The sequence below is a fragment of the Oncorhynchus nerka genome, linkage group LG9a (genome assembly GCF_034236695.1).
Source record: "Oncorhynchus nerka isolate Pitt River linkage group LG9a, Oner_Uvic_2.0, whole genome shotgun sequence".
Classification (NCBI taxonomy): domain Eukaryota; kingdom Metazoa; phylum Chordata; class Actinopteri; order Salmoniformes; family Salmonidae; genus Oncorhynchus; species Oncorhynchus nerka.
In genome coordinates, this window is record NC_088404.1 from 1,974,470 (window position 1) to 1,991,428 (window position 16,959).

Below are 16,959 nucleotides of genomic sequence, written 5' to 3' on the forward strand. Positions count from 1 at the left end.
GCATCATGTCTGGAGGAAACCAGGCACCACTCATCACATGGCCAATACCATCCCTACAGTGAAGCATGGTGGTGGCAGCATCATGCTGTGGGAATGTTTTTCAGCGGCAGGGACTGGGAAACTAGTCAGGATCGAGGGAAAGATGAATGGAGCAAAGTACAGAGATTCTTGATGAAAAACCTGCTCCAGAACTCAGGTCCTCAGACTGGGGTGAAGCTTCACCTTTCAACAGGATAACGACCCTAAGCACACAGCCAAGACAACGCAGGTGTGGCTTCGAGACAAGTCTCTAAATGTCCTTGAGTGGTCCAGCCAGAGCCCAGACTTGAACCCAATCGAACATCTCTGGAGAGACCTGAAAATAGCTGTGCAGCGACGCTCCCCATCCAACCTGACAGAGCTTGAGAGGATCTGCAGAGAACAATGGGAGAAACTCCCCAAATACAGGTGTGCCTAGCTTGTAGCATCATACCCAAGAAGTCTTGAGGCTGTAATCACTGCCAAAGGTCCTTCAACAAAGTTCTGAGTAAAGAGTCTGAATACTTATGTAAATGTGATAGCTGTTTTTTTTTATTTAATAAATTAGCAAACATTTCTAAAAAACTTGTCTTTGCTTTGTCATTATGGGGTAGTGTGTGTAGATTGATGAGGATTTTAAAAATCCACTTCAGCATAAGGCTGTAACGTAATAAAACGTGGAAAAAGGGAAGGGGTCTGAATACCTCTGTATTTTAGGAATTAGTCTCATCTAGGTTTATGCTGAGAAATTAAAAATATGCCGGGTTAGGATTTTAATCCATAACTTCACTAGTTATACTTGCCATATCTACAGACTGACCGAAACAGAGAAAAATAAAAAACGATATCCATTTCCATCCATCTGCTGTAACTGTCTTACTTGGGTTTGATGGGGTCGTAGGGGGCTTCTTCCAGCAGATCATAGATATAGTTGTTGTATATCTCGATGTAGGACACAAACACACTGTAGCTACTGTCCTCGTCCACCCCGTCCGCCCTGCAGGCCTCCTCTGGGTTGATCATGTCTGCAAACTCTGGGTCCAGCCTCTGCCTGGAAACCAGGGGTTGGAACCAAAATTAAATTTTGAATCGTTCCGTTCTGAACAAAACCATATTTAATTTTTGTTCAACCGTTCCGACCCACAAAATAAAGTTCTGAACCGGGAACAAACACACAAAATACCAGGTAATATTGTGCCTTTCTGTTCCATTTTAAACCTCTGAAAGAATAAATTATTCACCTTCAGCTCAACATTAAATGACTTCACCAATCAGTGCGGATAGAGCAGCTTGCTATGGCGCGTGCCAAGCTATATTGGTTTACATGGGCGACAGACACGTGTAGGGCGTGAGATGCGACTGACATTTTGCGTGTCAGAAGAGAGCAAGCGAGGGTAGCGGAGGAGGCTTGAAGCACTGGGCATCTTGTTATGATATCATTATCTGAATTAGGTCCACAGAATTATACCTAAGAGGCTTCTGTGGAGGAACCTTGAACGTCTGAACTTCCTGGAGTTGACTTAATGATGGACCAGAGCTAGCTAGGTAATAAGCGTGTGTGTGCAGAGCAGCACCAGGATTAAAACAGGGTATTGTGATGTCATTATGGGGTATTGTGATGTCATTATGGGGTGTGTAGATGGGTGAGAGAACATCTTAACCTTTTTGTAGTTAATAAATCCAACGTGAAACATGATAAATATAATATCCTTAAAAAGCTGACAGGCAGACACTGGAACAAGTTCCTGAGTGAACCGGGGTAACGGCTACAGTGGGCTGTTTCTAGCTGACAGGCAGACACTGGAACAAGTTCCTGAGTGACAGGGGGGGGGCTGTGCTGCAGAAGGGGCAGACACTGGAACAAGTTCCTGAGTGACAGGGGGAGGGGCTACAGTGGGCTGTGCTGCGGAGGGGAAGGGGCAGACACTGGAACAAGTCCCTGAGTGACAGGGGGAGGGGCTACAGTGGGCTGTGCTGCGGAGGGGGAGGGGCAGGCAGACACTGGAACAAGTTCCTGAGTGACAGAGGGAGGGGCTACAGTGGGCTGTGCTGCGGAGGGGGAGGGGCAGGCAGACACTGGAACAAGTTCCTGAGTGACAGAGGGAGGGGCTACAGTGGGCTGTGCTGCGGAGGGGAGGGGCAGGCAGACACTGGAACAAGTCCCTGAGTGACAGAGGGAGGGGCTACAGTGGGCTGTGCTGCGGGGGAGGGGCAGGCAGACACTGGAACAAGTCCCTGAGTGACAGAGGGAGGGGCTACAGTGGGCTGTGCTGCGGAGGGGGAGGGGCAGGCAGACAGAATACTTTCTGAATACTTTCCTTGGTGCCCTTATTTCCTAGTTAATTCCAGGTACACGATTAATTACTTTGATCGCGTTATACTAATTACAGGGAATCTTTGATAAAACTGTTGTTTTCAATTTAATAATAGTAAAGACATGACAATGGATTGAACTACCCAGTTTATAATATGCAAATGTAATGCTTAATATTGGGTTCCCGAGTGGCGCAGCGGTCTAAGGCAATGCATCTCAGTGCACTACAGTCCCTGGTTCGAATCTAGGCTGTATCACATCCGACCATGATAGCGAATGACATAGGGCGGCCATGATGGAGAATCACATAGGGCGGCGCACAATTGACCCAGCGTCTTCCGGGTTTGGCCGCCATTGTGAATAAGATCTGTTAACTGACATGCCTAGTTAAATAAACAGTTTACAAAATGCTCACACTGTAGAGCCATGCAAATTGACCACCCGCCAACGTGGCTGGTGAAATAGACCGTCTCACCTGCCAAAACCTAAATCTACCCACATTTGGCAGGTGGTCATTTAAAGCCCTTAGTATTACATAGGGCTGAGAACTGCCAGGGGCCTCACAATACAATATTATCACCATACTGAGGTGCCGACACCATATGTATGGCGATTCCCATAAAATACATTTGTGGCCATTTTAGTTTCTCACGGTTTTCTTTAGGTTTTCGTTAACAAAAATCACGTGTTTTAAGGAAAAGCTTTTCCATCTGCCAGAAGACTTTTTATTAGCATGATCGCTAACGGCTACATAGTTACAGGAAATACGAATCACTGATGCATTCTATTCATGTCTTATGATAAACTTGGACAAATTAATTCATTTTCAAGACATTTAGTTGATTCCCTACTAAGTTCAACACATTTGAATATTGTTGAATTAAAATCAAATCAAATTTTATTTGTCACATACACATGGTTAGCAGATGTTAATGGTCACATACACATGGTTAGCAGATGTTAATGGTCACATACACATGGTTAGCAGATGTTAATGCGAGTGTAGCGAAATGCTTGTGCTTCTAGTTCCGACAATGCAGTAATAACCAACAAGTAATCTAACTAACAATTCCAAAACTACTGTCTTATACACAGTGTAAGGGGATAAAGAATATGTACATAAGGATATATGAATGAGTGATGGTACAGAGCAGCATACAGTAGATGGTATTCAGTACAGTATATACATATGAGATGAGTATGTAACAAAGTGGCATAGTTAAAGTGGCTAGTGATACATGTATTACATAAGGATGCAGTAGATGATATAGAGTACAATATATACATATACATATGAGATGAATAATGTAGGGTATGTAAACATTATATTAGGTAGCATTATGTTTTAATGTCTTGATTCCGTGATTCTGTTGTCCACATTGCAACTTTTATAGGGCCCGAAATAAAACATATTCCATTGACATACAGTATTACAATCACACAGGGAAAATACATTTGAGAGATTGAGTTTCAGGCTTCCTCGTTATAGAAACACTCACCTGGAGGGTGTTTTAGGGACAACAGTTGGCTGGTTTTCCCTCTTCTGGCGCTCCAACAGAGCATCCACCTGATTCTGGACCTCCATACCATTCTTATCATCTGTCTTTAACACCTGCACACCACAGTGAAATTAAATAGTACCAGACTGTCCCATTCAATATGGATCGAAGCCGGGAGATTTCTCTCTAACCAAGTCTCAACATCATTATAAACACACGGTATGTATTACGGACATTAGACCAGCTTTGAAGAAGAAAACATCAAAACAAAGTGAAGTTATTTCTCTTACGAATCGTTTGGCCTGGTAAGGGCCGACGCTGTTGAAGATCATGTCCAGGGAGCGAGGCAGGAGCCCCCCCTGTCCTGGAGACCCAGTCATAGTAAAGGTCTTCCCACTGCCCGTCACCCCATAGGTAAACAGCAGACCTGGAGAAGGAAAAGAACAGACGTCCTGATTAATAGACATACAACACGAGATGGTAAGACATTCCAGGGTCGTACATGCATTAGTGCACACCGTAGCAAAACATTTCGCAATGGAAAACAAGTCACTCATGGAAAAAGTTCAGGTCGTCCTTCCCCGTTTCCTGCAGTTTAGTTCCAAGTGGATAGACAGGTTAGCTGACAACGTCACAAAAACAACGATCCACTTTAAAAATGTTGTCATGGTTCTGGATGGCCAGACAGATAGCTACAATGACAACAAGTTGCTATGTGTTGTTATGGTTCTGGATGGCCAGACAGCTAGCTACAATGACAACAAGTTGCTATGTGTTGTTATGGTTCTGGATGGCCAGACAGATGGCTACAATGACAAGAAGCTGCCATGTGTTGTTATGGTTCTGGATGGCCAGACAGCTAGCTACAATGACATCAAGCTGCCATGTGTTGTTATGGTTCTGGATGGCCAGACAGCTAGCTACAATGACATCAAGCTGCCATGTGTTGTTATGGTTCTGATGGCCAGACAGCTAGCTACAATGACAAGAAGCTGCCATGTGTTGTTATGGTTCTGGATGGCCAGACAGCTAGCTACAATGACAATAAGCTGCTATGTGTTGTTATGGTTCTGATGGCCAGACAGCTAGCTACAATGACAAGAAGCTGCCATGTGTTGTTATGGTTCTGGATGGCCAGACAGCTAGCTACAATGACAATAAGCTGCTATGTGTTGTTATGGTTCTGGATGGCCAGACAGCTAGCTACAATGACAAGAAGCTGCTATGTGTTATGGTTCTGGATGGCCAGACAGATAGCTACAATGACAAGAAGCTGCCATGTGTTGTTATGGTTCTGGATGGCCAGACAGCTAGCTACAATGACATCAAGCTGCCATGTGTTATGGTTCTGGATGGCCAGACAGCTAGCTACAATGACAACAAGCTGCCATGTGTTGTTATGGTTCTGGATGGCCAGACAGCTAGCTACAATGACAACAAGCTGCCATGTGGAGAATCCTAGGTGGCTCGTTTCATCTCGTTGTTGATACCATGTCTTGTTTTGAGGTGTTGACTGATGTCATGTCTATGCTAATATGGTTAAAATTAGCTAACTATAACGATGTATTGAGACAAGTGCGCAAATGTATCTTGTTTTCAATAAACATTGGAGACAAATTATAGTTTACATGTTGTCAACAATCTCAGCCAACCCCATCTGTTTTTTTATACCATAGTTGAGGTTGTTGCTAAGCAACCCATCTAGAAGTCATGTATGCAGTTCACCACCATTAACATACCATAGTTGAGGTTGTTGCTAAGCAACCCATCTAGAACTCATGTATGCAGATCACCTCCATTAACATACCATAGTTGAGCTTGTTGCTAAGCAACCCATCTAGAAGTCATGTATGCAGTTCACCTCCATTAACATACCATAGTTGAGCTTGTTGCTAAGCAACCCATCTAGAAGTCATGTATGCAGTTCACCTCCATTAACATACCATAGTTGAGCTTGTTGCTAAGCAACCCATCTAGAAGTCATGTATGCAGTTCACCTCCATTAACATACCATAGTTGAGCTTGTTGCTAAGCAACCCATCTAGAAGTCATGTATGCAGTTCACCCCCATTAACATACCATAGTTGAGCTTGTTGCTAAGCAACCCATCTAGAAGTCATGTATGCAGTTCACCACCATTAACATACCATAGTTGAGGTTGTTGCTAAGCAACCCATCTAGAAGTCATGTATGCAGTTCACCCCCATTAACATACCATAGTTGAGCTTGTTGCTAAGCAACCCATCTAGAAGTCATGTATGCAGTTCACCCCCATTAACATACCAATACAGGGTACAGGTCATGAGGGTTTTATTGACCCGGACCTTGTAATAACATCCCACTGTATAAAACTGCAGGGGCCCGTGTATCCTAGTGGTTAGAGCGTTGGACTAGTAACCGGAAGGTTGTGAGTTCAAACCCCCCCAGCTGACAAGGTACAAATCTGTCGTTCTGCCCCTGAACAGGCAGTTAACCCACTGTTCCCAGGCAGTCATTGAAAATAAGAATTTGTTCTTAACCGACTTGCCTAGTTAAATAAAAGGTAAAATAAAAAATAAAAATCTTCCTGTCAAACAGCAGCCGAAGAGTGTCGAGCCTCTGATCACAGATGACCAGCTGTTGGGCAACATAACAGACGATGAAAGGGTTATGAACCGGGTTTTCCCCCCCTTACCATTTTTACTGTGAATGAGGTCATCCACGAGGGGCTTGGCAACATCCTGAAACAATTCCATCTGGGACGTCTTAATGCAGAACACCTTCTTGAAGGAGTACTGCGTCTGTCAAAGCAAAGCGTCTGTTAGCCCAAATCTCTCTGGCCTTCTGTCTGATCCCAGGACACATACAGCACCTTGTTTAGCTTTAATGACAGACATGAAACACAGGTTAACAGTGGCTGCAGAAAGTATTCAGACCCCTTGACTTACCGCCACCATCACTATTACATTATTTCTTTTTTAAAACACAATTATGGGTCCAGTGGGCATCATTTGAAAGCATGTTATATTGCCATTATGACTAGTTCAATGATGAAATATGTTCTTAGTGTTGTCTTTCACAATGCAATTCAAGGAAAAGGATATGTGGTGTGCATAGAATGGAGTCCGTCAGTGTGTTGGCCGCGGCTGTCCCATCACTCCTACTAATTTGGCAGCTTTTGCAAAAAAAAATAGTTGTCTGAGGGAAATGCTGGATACGACTTGATGTATTTTGAAAGATCAGATGTTGAGGAATGTAATACTTTGATGTATTGTTTGACATCAAAGTATTACATTCCTCAACATCTGATCTTTCAAAATACATCAAGTCGTATCCAGCATTTCCCTCAGACAACTATTTTTTTTTTTGCAAAAGCTGCCAAATTAGTAGGAGTGATGGGACAGCTGTCAGACAAAACACATACAAATCAAATTATTTTGGCAACATACACCTATTTAGCAGATGTTATTGCGGGTGTAGCGAAATGCTTGTTCCTATCTCCAACAGTGCAGTAGTATCTAACAATTCACAACAATGCACACAAATCTAGAAGTAAAATGGAATTAAGAAATAAAAAAGAACACATTATAGACATATGAGAAGAGTAAAGCCGTATGTAAACATTATTAAAGTGACAGCGACCTGAAGCGCAGAGCTCTGTCGTCGTGTACAGCATTTTACTGTGCAGCCACTGCATTCCAATTTAAGCATTAATCAGTGCCCATATATGGGCCGTACATGCACTCCTACATTCATAACATATATGGGCCGTACATGCACTCCTACATTCATACCATACATGGGCCGTACATGCACTCCTACATTCATAACATATATGGGCCGTACATGCACTCCTACCATACATCGGGCCGTAATGCACTCCTACATTCATAACATATATGGGCCGTACATGCACTCCTACATTCATAACATATGGGCCGTACATGCACTCCTACATTCTTAGGGTGTCTGTCAACTCATGCTTTTCAGTTTCTTCTTCAGCAGCGGAAATAGCTAAGATTTCACACAGATGTTTCAGACAAACACACCTCCTTGAACTCTCCATTCCTGTTGGCTTTGAGTCCGTCAGGAGCGTGTAGCTGGATGGTGGTGTTGCTGATCACCTCAATACAACACTCCTCATCCTCCACTCCAAGAGGTCTCACACGACAGTAAACCTGAGAGACAGCACCAAAACAATACAATAAGTACGGCTAAAACAATTACAATGTGATGCACCTCAGAGTAGTCCTGTAGGAGTGGCCTGACCTCCCCCAACTCTTTCTCAGACTGAGCTCCAAATAACACATTCCCTATTTAGTGCACTAATTTTGACCTATATTAGTACACTAGTTTTGACTGGGGGGGGTAGGGTTCTGGTCAAAAGGAGTGTACTACATAGGGCATTTGGGGGACACTTTATCAAACACTTACAGACATGGTTTTCATTGGCTTAAAAGTGGCTGGATCATATAGTTAGCCAATTAGATTAATTGCATGGGCACAATTTCAATGTGAGGAAGCTCGATCAGGTCCCCAACCCACCCGTCTCCAGGCATTCAATACATCCCAACCCACCCGTCTCCAGGCATTCAATACATTCCAACCCACCCGTCTCCAGACATACAATACATCCCAACCCACCTGTCTCCAGACATTCAATACATCCCAACCCACCTGTCTCCAGACATACAATACATCCCAACCCACCAGTCTCCAGACATTCAATACATCCCAACCCACCTGTCTCCAGACATTCAATACATCCCAACCCACCAGTCTCCAGACATTCAATACATCCCAACCCACCTGTCTCCAGACATACAATACACGTAGCTCTGCTGTGGCTTTATTATAGCACATGAGTAACATATATAGATATATATAAAATAACTATGTTTCCAAAAGGATTTCGTTAAGTTATTCTTGCCATGCAGGAGAATTGAGGAAATCATTAAACTGATCACAGTAACCAACTCAGTGGCAGATACATTTTTTCCAAATGTGCTGACTAGTTAGTAAGGAATGTTTTTGTCGTTTACTTACACCAACTGGATCTTTCTGGTTGCTGGATGGCTTCTTTGGAGCAGCTCTACGGGGGGTTTTATGCTTCCTAAGCAAATCAAATGAAAAACCCAACAACAGGTAACCAAGTTAGCGACTCAACCAATTTAGCCTTAGTTGACCTGGTCGGCTAGCGTTAGCCAGCTAACGACAACTTGACGCGGTTTACATTACGAAAATAGCGGTCTAAAGATATTGGTTATTTGCAAATAACTTTAATGATAAATCATGTTTTCTTTATTGAAATTGTAATTTTTCTACTCACGTAGGTCGTATCATGGTGAATTGTTATGGTTTGATTTCTTGCTTCCAGCTCCAACGTTCCCTCTACCTCGCGGACTAAATTTTTTTCAAATTTAACCAATCAGCGGAGACTGAACCAACGGAAGTTCCTCCCAACTATTTCTGGTAAACGAAAAAAGTCCGGAACTTCCAAATAAAAGCCATTTATACAACACTTCCGCTTACTGGGTAGAAGCTGTAACTTACAGAGTAGGTACACAACACGTGTGGTGTATGCATGGAAATTGCAATAAAACGAAGAACAAGGAGCTCAACACATATGTTGAACTCGTGCATCAAGTAATTTGAAGAACATGCATTATACATGCAGTCTGGCTGTCTGCCCTTGCCCCCTACCGTTTTCGTTTGTTCTTGTGCAACCATCTAGCTACAGTAAATGTGTGTTTAATGAGCTATGTCGATCAGTGTGGTTGATTCCAATTTTGTTCCTAAATTAAAGTGATAGTTACCAAAAAGTGTGTATGTTTGTATTCGTGTTGAGAAGAGTCCATTTCATCAGTCATAAATTCATTGGAAAGGTCTAATTTCCAGTGGTGTAAAGTGCTTAAGTACAAACACTTTAAAGTACTACTTGAGTAGTTTTTCTGGGTATCTGTACTTTATTTTACTATTTACATATTTGACTACTTTTACTTCACTACATTCCTAAAGAAAATATTGTACTTTTTACTTCGTACATTTTCCCTGACACCCAAAAGTACTCATTACATTTGGAATGCTTAAACAGGACAGGAAAATGGTTCAGTTCATCCCTACTGCCTCTGATGCGGCAGACTCCCTAAACACACATGCTTCATTTGTAAATTAGGTCTGAGTGTTGGAGTGTGACCTTGACTATCCATACATTTAAAAAAAAAAAAAAAAAAAGAATATTGTGTTTGGATTGCCTACTTAAGTATATTTTTGCAAATAATTTTACTTTTAATACTGAAGTATACTTAAAACCAAATACTTTTAGACTTTTACTCTAGTATTTTACTGGGTGACTTTCACGTGAGTCATTTTCTGTTAAGGTATCTTTACTTTTACTCATGTATGACAACTGGGTACTTTTTCCAAAACTGCTAATTTCCATAAATAATGTCAAATAAATGTTTATTCGTCACATGCTTCGTAAACAACAGGTGTAATAGTGAAATGCTTACGAGCCCTTCACAACAATGTAGAGAGAAATAAAATAGAGAAAAGTAAAACACGTAATAATAAATACACAATGAGTAACGAATGATAACTTGGCTATATATACGGGGTACCAGTACCGAGTTGATGTGCAGGGGTACGAGTTAATGAGGTAGATATGTACATATAACGAGGAATTATTCTATGCCTGTATTTTCCATTAATGTTGACAAACTGTTTTGTGTTGAATAAGAGTGATTTGTTTTTCATTGCTGATTGTTTCATTTCTGCACCCAGCATACACAGTCAGAAAGGAAACCGGCTAAGAAGGCTCCTTCTGAGGCATCTCAATCAAAGCAGAAGTCAAGGTAGAGGAATGGAGAAGCCTCCCGTTGCCTGCCGCACTGCTGCTTGGGTTCCACCTTGCGATCTGTTCACCGTCTGCCCTGGTCTGTCTCCCCCTGTATGGTACAGGTACCCCCGCCACACTCCCCCCTCTCTCCGGAGCTTTCGCTCTCGCCTCCAGCACTCACGCACTGTTGGGGCGAGTGACTCTGAACTTACAATGGCTAGTCCCAAGTCGTTATATTTTTTTATTGTGCTTGATGCTATTTGCCTCATGACTCCTGCGTGCTTTGTTGACTATGAACTTGCTTTTTTAGCCAGCCGTGGGAGAGAATGTTTGTTCCAACACCCGGGACTCTCTCTATTGGTTACACAGACTTTTGGCCTCCCATCCTATTCTAACCACCTCTCGCCAGCTTTGTATTCATATTACCTGATGAAATTACTGTACAATATGATCTTGTTGCCATCTGATGCACATTCAAATGTCATAAATCAGCACTGCGGAGCTCTCCCTGTCCTCTGCCGTGCCTTGATTGTTTTACTGTTGATGATATGTGGAAATGTGCATGTACACCCTGGCCCATCTACTGTTGCTAGCCCCAATTCTGACTTGTGCTCTGATATGATATGTGCTTCACTGATTTCTGCTTTCGTAAAAGCCTGGGTTCTCTGCACGTTAATACTAGAAGCTTATTACCTAAAATGGATCAATTGAAAGTGTGGGTTCACAGCTCAAATCCAGATGTGTTGGTCATTACTGAGACGTGGTTAAGGAAGAGTGGGACCACGCAGCCGTCATACCGCTCAGGAAGGAGACGCGTTCTGTCTTCTAGAGATTAACTTACTTTGGTGCGAAAAGTGCAAATCAATCCCAGAACAACAGCAAAGGACCGTGTGAAGATGCTGGAGGAAACAGGTCTACACTTGTTGTATTCGGAGCATGTGACAAAGTTTGATTTGATTTATTATATTTTATTTGTTCGAACCATGTTCTTTTATTCAAAACTTCCATTGACAAACAAAGCAAATGCTAGAATGGATATAAACATGGACAATCATGGTTGACACCACAAATGTTTGAAATATGTCTTACAATGTTCCACTGTGTTTCAAAGTATTAATTGTGTTTCAGGTGTTCTGTATACCTCTGTTGCTGATGATAATTTGTTTAAACAAATATATACAGTACCAGCCAAAAGTTCGGACACACCTACTCAAAGGTTTTTCTTTATTTTTCCTGTTTTATACAATGTAGAATAATAGTGAAGACATCACAACTATGAAATAACACATATGGAATCATGTAGTAACGAAAAAAAGTGTTAAAAAAAATCTACATCAATTTTAGATTCTTCAAAGTAGCCACCCTTTGCCTTGATGACAGCTTTGCACACTCTTGGCATTCAACCAGCTTCATGAGGTAGTCACCTGGAATGCTTTTCCAACAGTCTTGAAGGAGTTCCCACATATGCTGAGCACTTGTTGGCTGCTTTTCCTTCACTCTCCAGTCCAACTCATCCCAAACAATCTCAATTGGGTTGATGTCTGATGATTGTGGAGGCCAAGTCATCTGATTCAGCACTCCATCATTCTCCTTCTTGTTCAGATAGCCCTTACACAGCCTGGAGGTGTGTTTTGGGTCATTGTCCTGTTAAAAAAACAAATGATAGTCCCACTAAGCTCAACCCAGATGGGATGCCTTGAATTCTAACTAAATCACGGACAGTGTCACCAGCAAAGCACCCTCACACCATCACACCATCTCCTCCATGCTTCAGGGTGTGAACCACACACCATCTCCTCCATGCTTCAGGGTGTGAACCTCACACCATCTCCTCCATGCTTCAGGGTGTGAACCTCATACCATCTCCTCCATGCTTCAGGGTGTGAACCACACACCATCTCCTCCATGCTTCAGGGTGTGAACCACACACCATCTCCTCCATGCTTCAGAGTGTGAACCACACACCATCTCCTCCATGCTTCAGGGTGTGAACCTCATACCATCTCCTCCATGCTTCAGGGTGTGAACCACACACCATCTCCTCCATGCTTCAGAGTGTGAACCACACACCATCTCCTCCATGCTTCAGGGTGTGAACCTCACACCATCTCCTCCATGCTTCAGGGTGTGAACCACACACCATCTCCTCCATGCTTCAGGGTGTGAACCTCACACCATCTCCTCCATGCTTCAGGGTGTGAACCTCACACCATCTCCTCCATGCTTCAGGGTGTGAACCACACACCATCTCCTCCATGCTTCAGGGTGTGAACCACACACCATCTCCTCCATGCTTCAGGGTGTGAACCTCACACCATCTCCTCCATGCTTCAGGGTGTGAACCTCATACCATCTCCTCCATGCTTCATGTGGAGATCCGTTCACTTACTCTGTGTCTCACAAAGACACGGCGGTTGGAACCAAAGATCTCAAATTTGGACTCATCAGACCAAAGGACAGATTTCCACCGGCCTATTGTCCATTGTTCGTGTTTCTTGGCCCAAGCAAGTCTCTTCTTCTTATTGGTGTCCTTTAGTAGTGGTTTCTTTGCAGCAATTTGATCATGAAGGCCTGATTCACGCAGTCTGATGTTGAGATGTGTCTGTTACTTGAACTCTGTGAAGCATTTATTTGGGCTGCAATCTGAGGTGCAGTAGCTCTGAGGCTGGTAGCTCTAATGAACTTATCCTCTGCAGCAGAGGTAACTCTGGGTCTTCCTTTCCTGTGGCGGTCCTCATGAGAGCCAGTTAACTCTAATGAACTGATCCTCTGCAGCAGATGTAACTCTGGGTCTTCCTTTCCTGTGGCAGTCCTCATGAGAGCCAGTTTCATCATAGCGCTTGATGGTTTTTGCGACTGCACTTGGAAAACTTTCACATTTCTTGAAATTTTCCGTATTGACTGACCTTCATGTCTTAAAGTAATGATGGACTGTCGTTTCTCTTTGCTTATTTGAGCTGTTCTTGCCATAATATGGATTTGGTCTTTTACCAAATAGGGCTATCTTCTGTATACCACCCCTAGCTTGTCACAGCACAACTGACTGGCTCAAATGCTTTAAGAAGGAAAGAAATTCCACAAATTAAATTTTAACAAGGCACACCTGTTAATTGAAATGCATTCCAGGTGACGACCTCATGAAGCTGGTTGAGAGAATGCCAAGAGTGTGCAAAGCTGTCATCAAGGCAAACGGTGGCTAATTTGAAGAATTTAAAATATATTTAGATTTGTTTAACACTTTTTTTGGTTACTTTTGGTCCATATGTGTTATTTCATAGTTTTGATGTCTTCACTATTATTCTATAATGTAGGAAATAGTAAAAATGAAGAAAAACCCTTGAATGAGCAGGTGTGTCTAAACGTTTGACTGTTACTGTATATATCCTTTTGTACACTGTATTAAAAAAGATAATTACAAGCTTGGGACCAGGCTAATGAACAGTCTGTATCTTAATCTAAGTGAATATTGTGATGGTCTCCAGTCTACGCAGCTCGTTGACTGTAATATTAGCCAGACGTATCAGCACCTCTCCCCATTTCTCCTGGTCCTTCTCTCTCTCATGGAGCTTGGCCTGGTGAGCAGAGTAGACCATGCCCAGGATGAGGCTCTCAAAGCGGGGTTGGGCGAGAGGGAGAGGCCCTCTCTTGTCCTCCAGGTCCTTCACCATCTGCTCCATAGAAGAGAGGGTCTTGGGGATGTTGTCGTTGATGTGAGCCAGGAAAGCTCGTCCCTGCCTCATAGATGCCATCTCCAGGTCCAGCAGAGCGATGTTGTTGTCTTTGTCGATCTCTACTCCACCCAACAAGAACTGTATGGAGAGGTAAGAATCAAATGTGGGAAGATACACATGACTTGCTGCACCCTCGACAACTACTGTGATTATTATTATTTGACCATGCTGGTCATTTATGAACATTTGAACATCTTGGCCATGTTCTGTTATAATCTCCACCTGGCACAGCCAGAAGAGGACTGGCCACCCCACATAGCCTGGTTCCTCTCTAGGTTTCTTCCTGGGTTTTGGCCTTTCTAGGGAGTTTTTCCTAGCCACCGTGCTTCTACACCTGCATTGCTTGCTGTTTGGGGTTTTAGGCTGGGTTTCTGTACAGCACTTTGAGATATCAGCTGATGTACGAAGGGCTATATAAATACATTTGATTTGATTTGATACACGATATATACAAAAGTATGTGGACACCCCTTCAAATTAGTGGATTCGGCTTTTTCAGCCATATCCGTTGCTGACAGGTGTATAAAATCGAGCACACAGCCATGCAATCTCCATAGACAAACATTGGTAGTAGAATGGCCTTACTGAAGAGCTCAGCGACTTTCAACGTGGCACCGTCATATGATGCCACCTTTACAACAAGTTAGTTTGTCAAATTTCTGCCCTGCTAGAGCTGCCCCGGTCAACTGTAAGTATTGTTATTGTGAAGTGGAAACGTCTAGGAGCAACAACGGCTCAGCCGAAAGTGGTAGGCCACACAAGCTCACAGAACGGGAACACTGAGTACTGAAGCGTGTAAGTGCATAAAAATGTGTGCGTAAAATCGCCTGTCCTCGGTTGCAACACTCACAAGCCTAAGATCACCATGAGCAATGCCCAATCGTCAGCTGGAGTGGTGTAAAGCTCGCTGCCATTGGACTCTAGAGCAGTGGAAATGCGTTATCTGGAGTGATGTATCACGCTTCACCATCTGACAGTCCGACGGACGAATCTGGGTTTGGTGGATGCCAGGGGAACACTACCTACCCCAATGCATAGTGCCAACTGTAAAGTTTGGTGGATGAGGAATAATGGTCTGGGGCTGTTTTTCATAGTTCCGGCCTCTTAGTTCCAGTGAAGGGAAATCATAACGCTACAGCATACAATGACATTCTAGATGATTCTGTGCTTCCAACTTTGTGGCAACAGTTTGGGGAAGGCCCTTTCCGCATGACAATGCCCCCATGCACAAAGTGAAGTCCACACAAAAATGGTTTGTTGAGATCGGTGTGGAAGAACTTGACTGGCCTGCGCAGAGCCCTGACCTCAACCCCACCGAACACCTTTGGGATAAATTGGAACGCCGACTGCGAGCCAGGCCTCATTGCCCAACATCAGTGCCCGACCTAACTAATGCTCTTGTTGCTGAATGGAAGCACAGCCCTGCAGCAATGTTCCAACATCTAGTGGAAAGCCTTCCCAGAAGAGTGGAGGCTGTTATAGCAGCAATGTTCCAACATCTAGTGGAAAGCCTTCCCAGAAGAGTGGAGGCTGTTATAGAAGCAAAGGGGGGACCAACTCAATATTGATGGATAAGCAGGTGTCCACATACTTTTGATCAGGTAGTGTAGATGAGCAGGTGTCCACATACCCTCTGGTCAGGTAGTGTAGATGAGCAGGTGTCCACATACTTTTGGTCAGGTAGTGTAATAACATGTGTACAAGAAAGAAGTTGAGGAAACAGATGGTGGGGCAAAACAGAAACTACAAAAGAGAAAATACAATATGCTCATATAAATTAAGCCTGTTCCCAGATCTGTTCTTTCTTGCTGACTTTGATGGTAATTGTCAACAAGACCAGACTGACTAACTGATCTGGGACCAGGCTAATAGAAGTGTAACTCCAACCTCAAACATCAGGTTTGAATCAGTGATGGATTGGCCCAAGCCCTGGGAAGGAAGACCGCCATGTACGGCACCAGACACATCTGAGAGAGAGAAAGTAGGTCTTTTCATGATAAAAATGAATAATGTTACTCTCAGAAATATAGGACTTAATTTAACTCAACTTCCACTTAGAACCTGTTGCGGTATTCAATTACATGCGAATGTAAATCTTGATATACAATCCATCTATTTTATATCCATTTATGAATGCATTGCATTACATATCTTTCATTCAAAGTTAGTTTAAAAACAATTATAACTCACCTTCTAAAAGATCTTGACACCACACCATCGCTACGGTGACCCATATGAGAACTCTTGGTCGAGGTTTTGCCACCATCTCTCTTTTATGACTGTATACCTCTGATTGCATGATGATTTCACTGTCTCCGTCTATCCTTTGCTACTCTTCAATAAAACTCAGTCCGATAGCCACGAGTCTAGGCTAGAATGCCATACATTCTTCCACCTAGGAAAAAGGCATGAGGGCCAATTGGCTCATAAGTTTACATCATTAGTTGTTCCATCCTGGTCCTGTACTCGATACCATCTACTGTATGCTGCTCTGTACCATCACTCATTCATATATCCTTATGTACATATTCTTTATCCCCTTACACTGTGTATAAGACAGTAGTTTTGGAATTGTTAGTT

At 43.0% G+C, this 16,959-nt stretch overlaps 2 protein-coding genes and 1 long non-coding RNA gene across 5 annotated transcripts in view; 1 reads left to right on the forward strand and 2 right to left on the reverse strand.

The window, feature by feature from the left end:
* Positions 1 to 9,244, reverse strand: part of kif23 (kinesin family member 23) — a 92,077-nt gene extending 82,833 nt beyond the window's left edge. For 2 of the 3 annotated variants that reach the window (XM_065022186.1, XM_065022184.1), the window contains exons 1-7: positions 9,140 to 9,244; positions 8,857 to 8,923; positions 7,860 to 7,988; positions 6,506 to 6,611; positions 4,122 to 4,258; positions 3,832 to 3,944; positions 899 to 1,069 (exon numbers count right to left, since the gene is read on the reverse strand). In XM_065022186.1, coding sequence (XP_064878258.1) covers positions 899 to 1,069; positions 3,832 to 3,944; positions 4,122 to 4,258; positions 6,506 to 6,611; positions 7,860 to 7,988; positions 8,857 to 8,923; positions 9,140 to 9,153 — 737 coding nt within the window. In that variant the 5' untranslated portion in view covers positions 9,154 to 9,244. The remainder of the gene's footprint in view (positions 1 to 898; positions 1,070 to 3,831; positions 3,945 to 4,121; positions 4,259 to 6,505; positions 6,612 to 7,859; positions 7,989 to 8,856; positions 8,924 to 9,139) is intronic. The other variant, XM_065022185.1, reaches the window with a different exon arrangement.
* Positions 9,245 to 9,303: 59 nt separating this feature from the next.
* Positions 9,304 to 14,083, forward strand: LOC135573313 (uncharacterized). Its single transcript, XR_010464651.1, has 2 exons — positions 9,304 to 9,555; positions 10,594 to 14,083. It is a non-coding gene; the product is annotated as an uncharacterized LOC135573313 (long non-coding RNA).
* Positions 13,913 to 16,809, reverse strand: LOC115133916 (protein FAM180A). Its single transcript, XM_029667344.2, has 3 exons — positions 16,570 to 16,809; positions 16,267 to 16,346; positions 13,913 to 14,457 (listed from the first exon to the last, which is right to left on the reverse strand). Exons 1-3 carry the CDS (start codon positions 16,676 to 16,678, stop codon positions 14,104 to 14,106), a joined length of 543 nt encoding a protein of 180 aa, XP_029523204.1. The 5' UTR covers positions 16,679 to 16,809; the 3' UTR covers positions 13,913 to 14,103.
* Positions 16,810 to 16,959: the final 150 nt, after the last annotated feature.